General features: G+C 37.9%; 1 protein-coding gene and 1 long non-coding RNA gene across 4 annotated transcripts; both read right to left on the minus strand.

Moving 5' to 3' along the window:
- Positions 1 to 1,881: 1,881 nt before the first annotated feature.
- Positions 1,882 to 10,896, minus strand: LOC145499392 (uncharacterized). 3 transcript variants are annotated; one of them, XR_014050929.1, is made up of 6 exons: positions 10,684 to 10,896; positions 6,988 to 7,072; positions 6,477 to 6,600; positions 3,746 to 3,878; positions 2,603 to 2,724; positions 1,882 to 2,275 (listed from the first exon to the last, which is right to left on the minus strand). It is a non-coding gene; the product is annotated as an uncharacterized LOC145499392 (long non-coding RNA). The 3 variants fall into 3 exon arrangements; XR_014050928.1 differs by having other exon boundaries at positions 1,882 to 2,660; positions 10,684 to 10,890; XR_014050927.1 differs by having other exon boundaries at positions 1,882 to 2,724; positions 10,684 to 10,889.
- A 1,907-nt stretch (positions 10,897 to 12,803) lies between these two features.
- On the minus strand, positions 12,804 to 14,480 carry LOC145500092 (uncharacterized). The gene is made up of 5 exons (XM_081479581.1): positions 13,924 to 14,480; positions 13,765 to 13,830; positions 13,345 to 13,420; positions 13,015 to 13,065; positions 12,804 to 12,857 (listed from the first exon to the last, which is right to left on the minus strand). Exons 1-5 carry the CDS (start codon positions 14,127 to 14,129, stop codon positions 12,804 to 12,806), a joined length of 453 nt encoding a protein of 150 aa, XP_081335707.1. The 5' UTR covers positions 14,130 to 14,480.
- Positions 14,481 to 19,263: the final 4,783 nt, after the last annotated feature.

Below are 19,263 nucleotides of genomic sequence, written 5' to 3' on the forward strand. Positions count from 1 at the left end.
ATCATGAAACTTGAAGGCAGTTGCAGATCAGTCAACAACATTGAAAATAGCTACCAGTTTGCGTGTCTCGATAATGCAGTGATAAAATTATAAAGGTTTTGAAACCTCCATCCCTTACTGTTCAGTACTAATGTGAACTCGCCAATTTGAAATCATTTTTCTGCTTCTGCATATGGGAATGTCCAAAATGGACGGTTTGCTAGGCACAGACTCAATGTGAACCTTTATTAAGTTGAGGTATTTCATTTACAAGTTATTTACCCGTGAAAATAAAGAAAGCAGCTTCTGCTCACATGCTTTGGCATAATTTGTACTGGTGATAAGCATCAGTTTTATTTGTGTCGTGGGAGAAAGCTCTGTAATACTTCTGGATATCAAAATAGGGTTGCCATATACTCATCTGCTGAGGGAGATAATTTATGAAATAGACCCAGGGAAGGAAAATGAGGCCATGTTACCCGTAGTTGAGTGCTAGTAATGAGGTAAGCAGGTAAAATGGTCATTCATCCAGATTACTAACTTTAACTTGGGTACACCTGAGTCAAAAGAACCTCCACAACATTTGAAATAGGCCAATTTTGAGAGGCTTTAAGGCTTTCGAGAATAACGAGAAAAGACATCAAGCACAGGGATCTGTAACAGTCATTTAGCCCCCAAGTCTATTAGCCCCTAAACATTTAAACTCCAACCAGAAGTCAATAAGCCCCCAACCAGAAATAAAAAAAACTATATATTTTTTTCTTTAAGCATGAGTAACGGGCTAATCGACTTGTGGTTGGGGGCTAACTGGCTAGGGGCTAATCAAATGACCGGTAACCAAAGGACTTGTTTTATTCTTCTAAGGCAAAAAGATGAGTAAGGATGTTAATATATCAACTCATGATTTGGCCCAAAGTGTTGATTATCAGTGGCTTGTTCCTGTAGTGGAAGGATAGCTAAATAAGACAATAAGGCAGACTAATATAAAGTCAGATGAATGAAGTCTTTAATAGTACTTGTATCAAATGACAATTCTTAGTGCAAGAGAGGAGCATGAACCCTTTGAAAACTAATTGAGAGGTGGCATAAAAAATTAGTGCAGAAAGAGCAACAAAATGAGGTGGTAAAGTCAAACTTCCTGCACACTCTCCATCTCAACGACTTGATTGGACCCATTATTTAAGCCGTTAAGTCTAGAATATCAAAACAAAAGCCTAAGGATTATGAAGAAACAAAAACAATCAACGACACATGTACAACTATTGTGTTGTAACGGCAAAGAGATGGTGATTAATTCTCAATTCTGCCGAGGGACCTATCCAGTATTCGCTTTCATGAATAATGCCAGATGCTTTACCTGAAACTGAAAGAGACCTCTTGTAGTAACGTAACAGAAAAACGCCGTACCCACTGCACTCACTATGAAACCTACTTTAACCCTGTCAGTTTAATAAGTGCAAACAAAAAAAGGGTCACGAAGCTGTTAAGAAAAAGCAACCCTTACCATCAGGGAGTCCGGAAATATAGAAATACTTCAGTTTATCCCGTTGATAGGACACCCAAAAATGCTTGAATAAAATATTCATGCCTGCAATCTGGCTCACACTGTGGAGTTCCCGCTCGCGAGGGCTCACAGGTTTACGTTGGAATATTTATCATCGATGCCTCGATCAAATGTCCAAGATTTAGATGCAGGGCAACTGGAGCTTTTTCGTAGATGTTTGAACGTGAAATATGCACGACGTTTACCAAACTTTACAAACGCATCGCGCACACGGAAGTCCGCCATGTTTGTTTTCCACAAACCAGTACTTAGTCTTGCTCGGCCAAATTTCTTAACTGGGGCGATCATAGAAACTCGGTTCCAGGCCTCGCTGCTTGCCCCCCCTGAAGAGAACACTATTTGTACAACAGTAGGGAACAAATTAGCCTTATTGGACGTTGCGAATGGCAAGGCTGTCTGTCTCCATTTCGTGTTGGCAAAATATTAATTTATGCCATGTCCAATGTAGATTATCACAAAATTGATTTACAAACACGATAAATATCATTTTAAAGCCAAAAAAGCAATTATTTAAATAAACCATGAGTAAATTGTCTCTAAGAAAAACTGATTAATTTAACAGGCACCTTAAATAATTAGTTAATACATGTGTTTCTTAATAATGTAATACAGTGTATCTGTCACAATGTTGCAGCCGTGATATTACAACACACAGGATGGGTTGCAGAACTCAACTTCTAAGCCAGTTTATTCAATGACCTTGGTGCAGAAATTATAATCCCATCAAGTTGTCTGTAAATACAGAGAAACCAAACAAATCATTGCAATCTTAAGTAATAAATTATTGAACTCTTTTGCATGTATGTACGGTGTATGTTCCATTAACATTGGGGATCTCTCAGAAGCTGCATCCATCATAAATTAATTTGTTCCTGCATGTATTTGTTTATAGAACTTTTCACACTTTAATATCTCTGTCATACTTATAGTGATCTCTGTGTTCTACAACAATTAGTACACAAGAAAAATACACTCAGTAAGATATTGTTTACAATAAAAATCAATGCCTATAAGCAATCATAAGGACTTTAAATTTATATTTCTTCAGAAATATCTCACCAGGCCATGGTTGCTTTGAAAATCTTTGATGTCTTAATACAGGCTGCCCATGGGTAAACTGTTCATATATTGAATGACAGGAACAGACATGTAATCATACTGTAGCTGCTACTTGAACACCACTGTTATTCAGACAAAACATATCGCTGATAATTTATTATAATCTTTACACACTAACAGATGACATTCCTTTCTTTGATATACAGTGTACTTCATTGTTAGTTGTTTACTGAGTGTTAGTGAATCAAATGCTAGGGGTTGGTACCCCCCGGGGGGGGGGGGCACTGCCATATATGGGCTATATAGGTATCTACCACTGTGAAGGGTATGGTTTTCAAGCAGTTTACTCTAGGATAGGGTACATGTATATAAATCAGAGCGTTTGGGTCTAGAATAGGATATCATTTTTCACAAAATTGACTAGTTGGTTGAAGATTTTATTTAGACTAAGGAAATCAGGAATTGCCACTCAAAAATATAAAAAAATCAAATCAGCAAGTTTAAATTCAGGCAAATCAGCCTCAACAGTGTCAATAGATGGGGGGATTTGGGGAGTTTCCTCAAGTATAGGGTAGCAAAATTCAGCTGAACTAGCTCTGGTGTAGGCTAAGGGTTCCAGGGTCCAAGCAGCACATCCCCACCCAGAAATTCCCAAAGTACCTCCCCCGGGCTGGTACCCCAACTTTCACAGTGGCAGGCTCTGCCCTGAGATGCAAAGAAAACTTAATAACTGAAATGAGCTTGGCGACTTGCTTTTGAGATCAAATGCAATTTGCTTTAAACAAGAAACTGGGACATTGCAGGTTACAACAATGTGCCCAGTCCCAATCAAAGGGCCATCCAGGCTGTTTGGTTGTAAATACAACTGTACAACTGCATGTGGGTTCAGCTTCCAAAAGAAAATCAGAGTTTGTCAGGATAAATACTGATGTTCTTGCTTACTAAATCTGAATGTGCAGTACCAGAAGATATTCACACCCAACACCCATTCACGGCCAGTCTTCAAAAATTCCAAATTAAAGTATCAGGAAGATAGAGCTCTAATAGAGAAAAAAACCTCCATGTGGGGTATGAATCTTTTCTTGAAGAAAACAATGTCTGAGAAATCATTAATTACAAAATAATGTTTAAGAAATATCTTACCTGGTAATTCCAACTTTCAGAAAATTTTGTAATCTAGACTGTCTGGCCACTTCATATATTTGACAAGTTGACACTGGGCATGTTTGTCAATTTGTGGGCTTCAACATCACATTACAATAGTAGCATTGGTCAACTAAAAACAGCATAATTTGGTTAATTAATATACACTGTACATTATTACGTTGAAATATTGGTGTAGATCGTTGCACACCAACAGATACAGAACCATCACAGATATGATATGATATTCTTAACCTCTCTGAAATTTCAGATTATTCAAGATTAACATGCACATACATCATTAAGAACAACCCTAAAAAACTGAATCCGGAAACCGGAATCCGGAACTGGAAACTAGAATCCTGAATCCAGATATTATGAATGATGATAGAAATAATTCACTTCCGCAATGTCTAATAAATAAATATGGAGAAAAACTATTTTGCTGTTATTTACTTTCTTGGCTTTACTTCAGCTACAAACTGTAATTGCTAAAAATTTTCTGACTAGTTCTGAACAACCCTTAGCTATACATCTGGCCCAATTGTTCAAAAGCTGGATAAAGCTATCCATTGGGTAATCACTTTCCAGTCAGGGTTAGTGATTTTTCAGGTGGATAGTTACTCATAGCCTGCGAGCAGGCTCTACTATCTGTCTCTAGTGCCTGAGCAGGCTAAATAAGTGTCTAGTGTTTTTCTGCATTGGCATGTCAGCGAGTGCCTTCATGCAGCTTGACCGCTCATGTCCCCGGCCCAAACACAAGAGCCTGCTCAAAGGCTTAGTTACCCATCTTTTGTTCAACCTGGCTCTGGTGAGAGTGCAGTTCTTGTCTAGATCAAATTGCTATGAGAAGACTGGTGAGTAGCACAATAACAACAAGCTATTGTGGTGAGTTTCTGGCAGTCTTTAAGCATCTTTTAACAACATGTGGTCCGATCTGTTAGCAAGTGAGAAGCAGATGGAGGTAATTAAAGTGTGCAACATTTCTATAAATTGTTTTAATATGATGGCCACCAAGAATATGAAATGCTGATTTGTCACAGTATCAGTGTGGAAATAGTGTTGATCCGGAACTAGTTTGGTGTCTGTTGGACAAATCAAATATTATATTAAGATGAGCCAGGTTAGCCTTTGAACTTCAAAAGTGGGGGGCGTGACCGTCAATGTACAGGGGGCTGCCACTGACAGACATCCTGTTCTCTATGACATTTTCTATCTTGTTCAGTATCTACTAGACATAAAGGGTAAATTTATACCTCTGGTAAATTGCAGATCACTTATTAAACAAAATGGCAAGAAGATCTTTTAAATCTTATAACCGCGCTTTTAAAATTTAACTGTTTTGTTAATACTACAGTCACAACGCAGTGCACATTCCAAAGCAGTCCTTGATGATTCATTGATTACTGTAAACACATCACTTGATCAACACAAACTGTGTCATATCTTATTGCACCATCAGTCTTAGCCTTTGCGAAATCTATGATGATGTAATGGTCTTAATCTGGAAGTTCGCTCGGGACATGCCCATGAATGACACAAAAGGAAACGAGTGTCACGCTATAAATAATGCTTTTAATAAACAGCTTTCTTCCTGAAACGTCAAAATTTAATTTGCTTGCGCTTTGAAGTGGTCACGCAAGTCACACAATCAGGGGGGTTTACGTTATCCACAGCTAATTTTGGAACGGTTGTGTTTTTTCTCCTAGCACTGACTTAAACATTGCAAGTTCTGGCAAGCTCTTGTCTACCTCAGCAAATACTTAATTTTTCTCCAAATCTCTTAACTCGCTGCGATGAAACAGCCAAAGAATTTACTTCATTTGCCAAAACCCACAAGAAATACTCACAAAATTGCACATAAATTAATGACCATCGCTTCTGGCAAAATAAACTTGCAAAGTAAACATTATCTTACAGTGCATTTGTCATGTAGCGAAAATGAAAGCTGCAACATCAGCGCATTCCATGGCTGATGTAATACCCTTTTTTAGCGTTTTTAGCGTATTTATTATTTCCCTTTGAATCCAATGCTTCGATAAAACCAGAAGAAATATATATTATACAGAAATAAAGAAAACAATATTATACATTGTCCTTGTATTAACGTTTCAACAGCTTATGGCGAATAAACATCACAGGTTGCGTGATTCAAAATTTGGCTGAGAGGAAGTTTGGGTCTTGTCACCGACCACAAAAAAAAAAACACTGGTAGAACATGAACCGTGCTCGGCCCATGGCCGTGCAGTTAATTGCCAGCAAGCTTATTTTAGACGCTCTCAGGGTGCTTGGAATTAAATTACGACGCACTTTACTAAGATTCTCATAATTATAGCCCTCACTAGAAATAACGGTTGCACAAATTTCAACAGATGGGGAATTTTTGTGTCAGTTTGAGGTCCTTTTTACTTGGCCACTTATTTTTTACAGGCAAAAACCTAAGCAAAACAATTTTCGAGTATTTGAAGAACTTGTTTTCTTCGATTTGTGGATTCTGGTTTCCGGTTACTGGATTCCGGCTTCCAGTTTCTGGGTTTTAGGGATGCCCCACCTTTAACAGAGTGTTTGCTTTACATTCAGTTTACACATGGCTGTTATCCAGCATAGGCAGACTTATAAGTTTGCCTTCAAAAATAAACTGCAACAACTATTGCATCTTTCATCAGCTATTCTTGTGATGGAATGACACAAAATCCAAGTACAAGAAGTCAAAAGCATAAAACAAACTTACCCGGTATTATGCTTACAGTTCCTCTTACTGTCTGCATATGCCTTCCATAAACTGGTACTGCCTGGACATTGTACTCACTATTTTTGTGATCACACCTCAAAACATCACTGTTATATAATTTGTCCTGAAAAAGCAATGCATGAAATGTTATGCCTTTGGCACTCACCAAATACCTTTACATGATGTACAAAGTACACCACATCAACATTCACAATTCTCTTTACTTTCACTGTAACTTTTTTTGTGTCATTTTCCCTAACTTGAAGACAGGACTTCCACATTAGGTGATAATTTGCCTCTGAAATCTCTATGAATTCACAGGGAATGATAACAATTAAATCGTGTCTAATTTTAGCAAAGGAGGCGTTCAAATGTCAGATTTTAATGTTAAGTTTATAACTTTACATTACTCTTCATATATGTATATATAACCTCCCAATAATTGCACCTGTAGACAGAAGGTGTGCTGGGGGAAGAGATGTTCTAAACTTTCTGAACTTTTCCCCCTTACCTGTAATAGGATGACTATTATGAACTACGATTCGCAACCAACACCAACATCAGGTTATGTATACACATGTATATTTTGTTGTCTCCTGTAATCATAAAAAAATAAAAATTTAACCCCTCCATAACGTTCATACCCAATAACACTGCCACATGTAGCGCTGTTACTGGGAATTAATTTAAGTGAAACTGTTGAAACAGCTCTGTCAAAATTGTTTCTAGCAGTTAAGGCAGGATAACAGAATATACACGTAGTACACAGCAAAGGCCAGAGATACACAAATGTTGGTTATTAGTTAGGATTTTGTGAGCTTCTGTGCTAGGTATGGTGGAAAATAATGGACTATCAAAAATGAAGGTTCCTAAGACATTTTGACAGCAATGAGAGGAATGAATATATAAATTTACAAAAGAAAGAGAAGTTCTTGCCCTGTTCAGTTCTCTGTCATAAAAATATCATTTACATACATTTATTACATATGGTTTGTGTTTAAAGCTGATACAATGCACACTCTGATTGGCTAATTCTAGTGCATTATTTACATTTACATGGTATACGTCGGTAAAATCATAAAACATCACATGTGACTAAAATAAAAATAAAAACTAAAAAGAAATGCCTACATGTAATTCATAATAATTTTAAAATACTTAACACTAAAACAGATCTAATTCTTTACTTTATTCAAAATTATGCCCATGGGTCAATTATGAGCATGCTAACAGGTCCTAACACAAAGTAAAAGGAAATTAAGAAAACTATTGCTTTTTTCCTGAAAATTGTAGCAACTGAAAACAACATTTGATTGAACACTCTGAGAGTGCATTCTATCGCCCTGACAAGATAAAATTTAAGGAGAATAGAGAATTCACAAAGTTATATTACAAAGGAATTGGTACTGGACAGGACAAAGGAAACAGCCAGGAAGAAACTGAAACTTTCTTTGACGAGCAAAAAAAGTATGCATGCACAACAAAGCAAACAGTGAGTGACATTCGGTTAATGAGTTACAATGTAGTTAATAACAAAATTAGTGTGAAGAAAAGAGCAGAGAGAGAGAGTGTGTGTGTGTGTGGAGAGAGGAGAGTGCTCTCACCAACTAAATTGTGTATGTATGTATGTATGTAAAACTTATTTCTATTACCGAGAAATGGTCAGGGCAAGAACTTCTACTCCCTAAATTTTTTCTAAGTATGTAAATGTCATTTACACTGTTCAATTTACCGAGTAAAGCTCTTTGCATTTTTTTTCCATTAGTACTATCTCACTTTTGAGGAACATTTCCATATTAAGTGTAAATACTGCATATTTGGGGAATAACCCATGTACCCCAACCAAAAGCAGTGGCACTAATAAAATGAAATAGCAAATTAAAATGAAAGTAGAGCTTTATTTGCACACAGGATTTACATGCACAATCGTCTACTCGACATTTGGACTATATAAGCATTTCACCAAACCGAACTAATTGGACAGACAACAAAATAAAACGAGGAAATCTACATTATAAACACAATAATTATGCATATCACTTCATCTGAGTATCAAAAGCAAATCCTTCTCATTGAAAGGTAACCGAATGAAAGAGAGGATAAAGAAAATTCGTTTAACCTTGCAGTGTTAAAAGTTTAATAATTATTCACGCTTAAGGTTACAGTATACCTTCAGATCGGCAATTTTCTTCAAATTTGGATTTTTGGTTCAAAGTAATGGTCGAAGAGTAATCTCTAATTTCTGAAAACAAAATTGAAAAAAACTCAATATTGGCGGAGAAATGGAGGTTTTACGTTATGGCCGAAAGTAAAAGTTCCCTCTTGATTGACAGCCCTATAACGTGTACGCAATCAACCGAGACTGCTTTCGCGGGAATATATGGATACCACGAATTGGCTGGCTACTCAGATCCAAGCATTTTTCGTATTAGATGTAATTCTATTAAGTTATAAGTAAACATGGACCGCGGAAAACTCTGTTTACCAGTTCGAAAAAGCGAAGAACGAATGAAAACACATCAATGAGTGAAGAAGCGAAAGTTGGCCTCGCGGATGAAGCTATAGCTATCGTATCAAGCAGGCAAAAAGATCGAGTCAAGAGTAGAGAAAGATTCTGTAAAAGTTTGGGAACTCGACAGCTATAACAGCGACGTGTACATTGACTCTTTTGTTGAGTCCGATACCGATGAATCGCCCAACTCATTGAGATCCATTGGAATATTATCCATGCACATTTGCTCCGTCGCGCTTTCTTTTGTTCAGTTTGTTCTCGTCGCCCAGCCACTCTAGCGTTCGTATCCTTTTTCGTCTTCCCCATTTTGCCAGACCAGCTTCAAGAAAAACCGAGCTACAGAAAAATTATCTCTCCGCCTTGAGCGCATTGCGAAACTCAAGGGTTTTTTCGAGATTCACGCGTAAATTTCACCACGAGTTAATGGTAGTAAATTTTCCAAGCGCTGATTGGCTCAGTGATCTGAGAACCCAGTTGAAGGCGTTTGTGAGCGGAGTTTGTTTGCGAAGCAAGAGATTTTTCTTAGCGCTGTTTTCTCGAATAAATTTTTTTGCTTGAAGCAGACACTTTAAAGAGTTACAACTCAAAGGGGATTTGTTTGATTGCCCTCAAATTTGGACAGTAGCTAGATTAACATATAAAAAACAAAAACATGTCTGCGAATTGTTTATTTTGAAATATGTTTTCTCCAAGAGCAATTTTTGTACGGTCACTTCACATTTTTTAAGTCCTATTTTGAAAATGTTCTGTAACTTTTCACTGCAATTGAATGTGGCAAAACGCGACACGCTTTTTTAGCGCTTTTTGTCCTGAAACCGGGGAAAAAAATAAATTGGCGAAAAACAAAATTCGCTTTGACTTGTAGCTTCCAAAAGGTGATTAGGACGCTCGCATTTAGTGGCCGTGAAAAAATCGGCACTTCATTTTATTTCAAAATTTTTGGTACGGTTTGATAGCCAGCTCTATAAGCTTTAATTTGATATAGGGGTTTAGGTATCTACAGCTTAAACCGAACGCGCTACATCGCTTGGACGTGAGACACCCCTGAAGGTATACGGTAACCTTAAATTTGAATATTACAGTATGCATTTTTGCCGACGGCTTAATTTAGCTTTGCAGTCATTTTATCGGCGGTAGCTTTGCCAGTCTTCAGCCAAATTAACCTGGGAATTCACCCAAGCATTTCGCCAAACCGAATAAACTGAACTAACAAAACGAGGAAATCTCCATACTTTGTAATCACAATATGCAAATCTTCACATAGGAACGTTGAAAGTAAATTTAGCAAATCCTGTTTGTACACCTTTCTTGGTTTTCAACAACAGAAGAAGAAATTTTAGCAGTCTACGAGGCGGCTGTGCCAACTAACACAGAGAAAACTTCAAAACTCGCCCGGCCGTGTTTACAAATACGGTTTTGGTTAAGCTTATTTTTAGACGTGAGGTTATAAGCTTAGGTTGACGACGAAAATCGACAGAAAGCTTAATTTGTTTACAACTTACAACAACCTCCACAAAGCGATTCACTTGCTATTGTTTAGAGATGAGAGAAATTAAAACGATGCAATTTATAAATTGTCTCACAGCATGACTTCAAATAAGGAAGACTTTCAAAGGATTCCAATTGAAAATAAGCTTACATCGCCGAGGAAACTTGTTAATTTTCACAGCAAACGCAACAACAAAAGTCACTTACCGCAAGTTGGCAACATCAGTTCGGCCAGTGTAAATCTTCCAGGCAGAAACTTGCAGCAAAAGTTGTGAAGACTGAACTGAACTAATCTTTTCGACAGATCAACGAATCAACCACTTTTTCCCGCTGTGTTTACTGTTTTGTAACACTCGGACATGTTTGATTTCTCTTCTTCGTCACCTGACCAAATCATGTGACTTTTCTTGCACGGCTGCTTAGCGTCACAGTACAACGCGCGAATGTTAAAAAACTTGGCACTGCAGTCTTCTGAGTACTTTCACATCCTATCTAGGTTGTGCCTAAATCCTACCGCTCAGAAGGACAACCGAGGAGTACTAGGAGCGAGTTTCCGAGTCGAGCAGTTTTCGGAAATTGTCGGCTATTCCAATATGGCGGACTATACCAATCACATAATATGCGAATTGCCAGTGGTAAAACTATGTTGATCAACAAGACAAGTACGTTTTCATTTACCTGACATGTTAAGAATAATGTGTAGAGAGTAAAGCAGTGAATTGTTCGGCAAAATGCTGTATATTTCTTTAGGTCTCTTCCCGTCTAGTTCGCAAACCGTAAATTTGCACGCTAACATGACATTGTGGACGTCTTTGACTTAGGCACAAGAGTTTTTAAATACTTCTTTCCTTGAGGACAATTTTTTTATTGAGCTCTTGATTCGGTGGGTCCCCGAATTCAAACTTCCTTTGCCTTGTCCCTCTGGCCGGTAGGATCTTAAAAATACTACCGGCCAGAAGGACAGCTTGTGTATAAGGTAATTGGACTTAAGTCCATGCACAGTTTTATCTGCAGAATAGTTTGATACATTGCTCTTTAGTTGTATACCACACTAGAATCACTCTACAGTAATATTTTCAGTTTTCTGTGATCTTGTCCCTCTGGCCGGTAGGATCTTGAAAATACTACCGGCCAGAGGGACAGCTTGTGTATAAGGTAATTGGACTTAAGTCCATGCACAGTTTTATTTGTAGAATAGTTTGATACATTGCTCTTTAGCTTTATACCACACTAGAATCACTCTACAGTAATATTTTCAGTTTTCTGTGATCTTGTCCCTCTGGCCGGTAGGATCTTGAAAATACTACCGGCCAGAGGGACAGTTTGTGTATAAGGTAATTGGACTTAAGTCCATGCACAGTTTTATTTGCAGAATAGTTTGATACATTGCTCTTTAGTTTTATACCACACTAGAATCACTCTACAGTAATATTTTCAGTTTTCTGTGATCTTGTCCCTCTGGCCGGTAGGATCTTGAAAATACTACCGGCTAGAGGGACAGCTTGTGTATAAGGTAATTGGACTTCAGTCCATGCCAGTTTTATTTGTAAAATAGTTTGATACAGTGCTCTTTAGTTTTATACTGCACTAGAATCACTCTACAGTAATATTTCCAGTTTTGTGTGATCTTGTCCCTCTGCCTGGTAGGATCTTAAAAATGCTACTGGCCAGAGGGACAGCTTGTGTATAAGGTAATTGGACTTCAGTCCGTGTGCATTTTTATTTGTAAAATAGTTTGAGACATTGTTCTCTAGTTTGATATTACACTAGAATTACTCTACAGTGAAATATTTTCAGTTTTCTGTGATTTTGTCCCTCTGGCTGGTAGGATCTTGAAAATACTACTGGCCAGAGGGACAGTTTGTGTATAGGGTAATTGCACTTAAGTCCATGGTGTCTGTAAAAGTCTATTCATGCTCTGTGGCCATTGCAATAATTCAATGAACATGACAGTATCTGTGTGGAAGTTTAAACTGAACAATGGATTTAGAGTGTTAATTTAGTGAGGGAAATTGTTATATATATGTACATTTACAACTGATAAAGGAAATATGGAGACTAATCCTTTGCAAACAAATTCAATAGTTTACTACTGATGACAACTTTTGAGTTCTTTTGAAGGTACATTCCTTCAGTTTGGTAGCATTTGCTGTAAAATCTGCTTTTTCATCACTTCACGGAGAGAGGGAATGTCATCCTAGAAAATAAGACAAACATGGTGAATTTCTGCAAGAAAGTGTTATATAAATAGGAGATGTGTAGTTTTGTTCCAAATGATGTTCCATTACTTTGTCATGTGATGATAAGTGTTGATACTTGCTTTTGATTCAAAACGCCTGGTTGAAATTAGGAGTTTCTCCTCTGCTAAGGTGCTCTGCAAACTAAACATAGATAATTAAGCAATAAGTTTAAAATGTATCACCAGCACAAGTGGTCAGTTAAGGTGAAAATGAACACTTTGATTTGAATTAACTCAAGCCAAGCTAATTATTTAAAGAGACATGGTAACTGATGGAATATGGTATTTGCACAACTTACCATACAGACAAAGACGCCACAATCATAATCATTCTTTTGCTTTGGTGTATCCTATGTATAGAGATTAAATTAAAATGTGTAAGAAAATGTTCAGTCAAAAGAGCTAGGGCTTGTGTGGACTAAGTGCAGACCAAGAGTTTGGCACATTTATATTACTGTAAATCTAACTATCTGGCATATAATTAACTGACATCATCGCTACCATGTTGGATGACCATTAACAAAAGAAGTAGCTTTATTGTTCTTGTCATCCAACGAGGCTGCCAGAGTCTTTGTCACTTGAATTTCTTGGGAGTGGTTGCAAACTACCTATAGAACTTTCTTTTTTACCATGGGAAAGTGATCCTTCCAATTGTCCTCCTTGTACAGCTTTCCTCTTTTGCTACTTTCTTCCTTCAGAAAATCCCTAGTCACATTTTATCATCGAGGCATTGGTTAGTAAACTGATCTTGAGGGACAATAATGCATTTTCATAATATTTCTTTGTTTTACAAATGGATTATTGGAAAAGATACCTGACTTTCCTGTAGAATAATTTATTGGCTGTAGCTGTCTGAAGTGAATCCCAGTAAGAGATGGTTCTTGTTGTCATATCTATGACCTAGGAATGGCATGTTAGTTACTTTTTTTATGAGTTAATTCCCTTCTTCCCAACCTTCTTAACTTTCAAGGATAGAGGGGAGAGGGTCAAATAGTTGATTTTGATATGCAACATACTATTTCCATAAGAAACTGTGAAGTATATCATACCCCAAGTGTCCAATGACCAGGGAGATGACAAGGTATGAAAACCTTATCAAAAGCAAATATGTTGGTCTGATGAGAAAAAATAGGAGACATAGTAATAAGTATCGACAGCATTTCTAAGGGAAACTGACTAGCGCATGGCAATATATCAGATACACTTACCTTCTTTGTCCACCTTGTGACCCAGAATTGGTAGTTTGTGGGCTCTGGAAATAGACCCGTTTCTTTTTGACAAGGTCTGCCAGTCTGTATGGAATAAGAGAGGAAAGGAACGATTTATCGCAAAAATTAACGCCATCTTTAGCAACAAAACGAAGCGAAGAAGAAACTGACCAAAACTTTACCTCTTCAGCAGCAATAGTATACATTACAATTTAGCGACACTGTACATTACAGCATCAGTATTAAGTGACTAATCAACTTAAACAACCCCTAGTAATTTTTTAAATAGTGCACTGATCTTTTGAACCAAACTCTTTGTCTACTCTCCGAATGATAAATTTACTTATGGTGTCTGTCTCATATTCAGAAATCACCCTGCATACTTCATTGTACGTGGACACAAACATTTCTTTATCGGGAGGCAAAGAATCTTGTAAACTAGTTGAAGAATCCATTTTTCAATCTCAAAACATGGCTTTGATTTGATCACGACCACAGGGGAATTGTCCGCCTATTTCGCGCCAATTTCATCACGTGTCATTTACTAGTTACTGGGGGTGAGAGATTATGAACTATGTTAGCCACATCATAGGGACCCCTATAAGATATTTAATGCAACTGTAGCTCCATTTGGTCCATTCATTTATAATTATTTTTTGTGCTCTGACTAAAAAATTCAATCGGGTTCCGTTAAGTTGTCGTTTAACAATCTTTTTTTTTGGGGGGGGGGCGGTGTGGGTGGGACAGGGGGTCAGAACCTCCCACTTCTCATACCATGTTCTCCCGCTTCCCATACCTTTATCTCCTGACTCCCGTCCTCGTCCGTTTTGGTCCCGTCCCCTGTAAATAAGGAGACTGAAAACACATACTTGTCATTTAGCTGCGCAATCCTGACATCCTAAGTGACAACATTTCACGACCTATGATGTGACCACCGTGAAAGGGTTTCCAATGTTACCGCAAGTAGGCCTCAGTTTTTCAGCCCAGGGGTGAATTTTCATGTTCCCTTCAGTCCAGAAGTCTCAAAATAAGCTCAATGGAAGTCAAAAAGCATTTTGGATTCTTGTGTTTGAAAGTATTTTAATGCTTAATAGACGATTCTCACCTACTTAGAACTCTCACTTCCCGCCCTTTCCTCTCCCACCCCCTGTCCTTCTCCCACACAATTTTATACATGGGTGCAGAAATATGCAAACTATTCAATCTGATTTATTCCAGAGTAACTGGGGTTACACTGCGTTATTTAGAAAGCTTCATTTTAGACGTGACTTATCCTCTGCGCGATGACTTAATATACAGGAGGGAAATAGACTAGAAATGTTGCAATGAGTAGCTTTGTGAGTATGTCAGGTCAGTGTCCTTTAAGCAGTACGTTTTGGTTAAATAAAGGATTTCCTGAAACCCATTTTTGTTAATGGAAAACACCATTCACCAAAACAAAAGATAGAAGGAAATTTTTGTTACTTTAATTTCTGTTTATTCCATACACAAAAAGTCTGTCTTACACTAGGGAACAGTATCCAACAACTCTCCTGAAGAGATTCTTCTATCCTTACACAGAGTATTAAAGGCAGAAATATGTTTCATTAAATATTGATTTCTACAACTTGAACCCACTGGACATATAAGAAATGTGTCCCACTTGGAGTGAATGCAAAATTGATTTTATTAAGGCATTGAAATCAAGTGTCTGATCACCTTCATATAAATGCAACTCCTCAATATTCTAGCCTGCTTTATGACTTAAGAATAAGAGGAATGCATCAAACTATTCTGGACTTAAGTCCAGTTACCTTATACACAAGCTGTCCCTCTGGCCAGTAGCATTTTTAAGATCCTACCAGCCAGAGGGAAAAGATCACAGAAAACTGAAAATATTACTGTAGAGTGATTCTAGTGTGGTATAAAACTAAAGAGCAATGTATCAAACTATTGTACAAATAAAACTGTGCATGGACTTAAGTCCAATTACTTTATACACAAGCTGTCCCTCTGGCCGGTAGTATTTTCAAGATCCTACCGGCCAGAGGGACAAGATCACAGAAAACTGAAAATATTACTGTAGAGTGATTCTAGTGTGGTATAAAACTAAAGAGCAATGTATCAAACTATTCTGCAAATAAAACTGTGCATGGACTTAAGTCCAATTACCTTATACACAAACTGTCCCTCTGGCCGGTAGTATTTTCAAGATCCTACCGGCCAGAGGGACAAGATCACAGAAAACTGAAAATATTACTGTAGAGTGATTCTAGTGTGGTATAAAGCTAAAGAGCAATGTATCAAACTATTCTACAAATAAAACTGTGCATGGACTTAAGTCCAATTACCTTATACACAAGCTGTCCCTCTGGCCGGTAGTATTTTCAAGATCCTACCGGCCAGAGGGACAAGATCACAGAAAACTGAAAATATTACTGTAGAGTGATTCTAGTGTGGTATACAACTAAAGAGCAATGTATCAAACTATTCTGCAGATAAAACTGTGCATGGACTTAAGTCCAATTACCTTATACACAAGCTGTCCTTCTGGCCGGTAGTATTTTTAAGATCCTACCGGCCAGAGGGACAAGGCAAAGGAAGTTTGAATTCGGGGACCCACCGAATCAAGAGCTCAATAAAAAAATTGTCCTCAAGGAAAGAAGTATTTAAAAACTCTTGTGCCTAAGTCAAAGACGTCCACAATGTCATGTTAGCGTGCAAATTTACGGTTTGCGAACTAGACGGGAAGAGACCTAAAGAAATATACAGCATTTTGCCGAACAATTCACTGCTTTACTCTCTACACATTATTCTTAACATGTCAGGTAAATGAAAACGTACTTGTCTTGTTGATCAACATAGTTTTACCACTGGCAATTCGCATATTATGTGATTGGTATAGTCCGCCATATTGGAATAGCCGACAATTTCCGAAAACTGCTCGACTCGGAAACTCGCTCCTAGTACTCCTCGGTTGTCCTTCTGAGCGGTAGGATTTAGGCACAACCTCCTATCTATCCAGGTGATCTGGTGACGTCATTGCGCGAGACTGGAGAGAAAATTTTATTGCCGTATCCCATAAGGCAGCCCGTGCGTAGTCGTGAGTTTGCTTTTGAATGATGGCGGTCACTGCCAGAGCGAGTGTTGCTTTTCAGAATTATTTTGTCTTGTCTTATACCGCGCTTGGAACTCGGAATTGTGCTGTAAATATGAGAAGTGTTGATTTGGACAGTTGGGAAGTCTCTTTCGACGGTGAATCTTTTCGATTCTACACTTGGATGGAAGCGATTGAGTACTTGAATCGCACAACATGCAGCGCTGGCGGCATCGCATTGTGAGCTTGAAAATCACTTGGTGTTTTACTTCAATTTGCTTTTAATAGTGTACTTTCTATACAGTATTAAAGGTACTGTATTCCATCGATCTCTAGTTTGCTTTTGTTTAGTCATTCATTTTATTATTATCGTATGTCGGCCACCGCACTACTTCGGTCGACCATTCGATCAAACGCTCTCAAACTCCGTAAAGAAAAAAAATTAATAATCTGAATAGCACACGCCAAGAATTGCTAGAAAAGATTGGCCTGACCTTTAATGAATTTGGAGCGGTAGTTGTGGGCTATGTTGACATTGAGAATTACGTTACACTAATTCTAAGTCAGTCAGGTGTACAGAGTGCAGTTACAACACCAACCAACAGCATCATGATGGGTTCCATGGCTGAAATGGTCACGCCATTTGACAGGGGAGAAAAGTTGCGGAATGAAAATCATTGAGCCTTATAATTTACTGAGCACAGTGTAACAGTTGCTCTTTGGTTGGGAAATGATGACTATGACACTGTCCAAAAATTTGCAGGGGCAGTTTATAAACAGCTTACACAACTTCAAACAATCAAACATGCACTAACCCATTGACGCCTGAATGAAATTGCCCGCGACCCGCCCCTGATTCCCTGACGTTTTTTGGAAGTATTTCGCGAGCGAAAGCACAAAAATAAACTATATGCCCAGTAACCACAGACACAAGATCAGATTTCAAGACATCGTTTATTTAAAGTTCAATAAATGAAGGGTCGAAATATTAACAAATATTAACAAAAAGAACTCAACCGGATGTACGAAACTGACGAGAAAACAAGAAATTACATTTTTTCTTTACCGCACGACAAAATGTCCCACAGAAGCAGAGAAAATTGACTTTGCGAAAGTGAGTTAATTACTGACTTTATTAGGACAAAACGAAACCAGATAAAACCGAATTTCATTCTTGTAACGGCTAACGTTTGAGAAAACAACGAAAAATAAAAGCGAAGAACTCTTATAAAATCAATCTGAAAACAAGAAATCGAGTGATTTCTTCGCCGCGCGACGAAATACGACGGCGCTGCGAAAGAACGATGAAAGTCGTAAATCAAAAAGACGACAAAAACAAGCCAATTATTTTGAGATCAGTCGTATTTCAACTGCATTAAATTGGTGGCCATTTTGGTTCTTTTCCCAGCGGTTCTGTAGCAGCTTAATAAGACGCGGAAATAGTTGAACGAAACAAATAAACAAAATAAACAAAGCGCCTGGAGGTCGCCATAAATTAAATATGCAGAAATCCAGCGTGCAAGTTACTGTTCACGTTAAAACCTAAAATTCCCAAATGCAGGAAACCAAATGAAAGGAATGCGAAAGGAAAGTCAATAACAATAGATTTTCATTCAAGTTGAGGCGTGGAAACCTATTTAAAAGCAAAAAATTGTTCAAAATTTTGCACACGCGCTTCACTGCATGACCACATGTTCAAATTATTCTTTACGCTAACGCAAAGCTTGAGTTTTTGCCGACCGCTTTTCCAGACATTTTAACGCCTGTGGCTTTACCAATCGTTCCAAAAGTTGAATTCAACTTCGAAGTAATAATGTACATTACCATTTTTGTTTCTTAAGTCCGAAAAGCTGTTTTAAATCTGTGATCTGAAAGCGCTCTGATCTTCATGTTTTCGCGGCGGTTGTAGGAAGAAAACCTTCACCAGAAAGTTCTACGGACTCTGTACCACTTGATCCTCCATACTGAGGCCACCTAGACATTGATTTGTATTTTTCCTTTCTATTTTAAAGCCCAAAGCAGTAATTTATCCCTGTTAGGAGTGAAAACAAGACCTTGGAAGTTTTTAGATTTGTCCCGCAAACGCGCTATGATTACCTGCACTTTTCGAGCGCACGATTTTAAGAAGAAAAACTGTCTTTCTCAGCAAGCGGCGGAAAATGGGTGGAGCAAACCTTACAAGTAGTAGGACACAAAAAACCTCATAGAATAAAACTATTGTTGGCCTGTGGAAGAGAGCCTGGAACAACGAAGCTGCGAGAAAT

This window comes from Orbicella franksi, chromosome 10 (assembly GCF_964199315.1).
Source record: "Orbicella franksi chromosome 10, jaOrbFran1.1, whole genome shotgun sequence".
Taxonomy (NCBI): domain Eukaryota; kingdom Metazoa; phylum Cnidaria; class Anthozoa; order Scleractinia; family Merulinidae; genus Orbicella; species Orbicella franksi.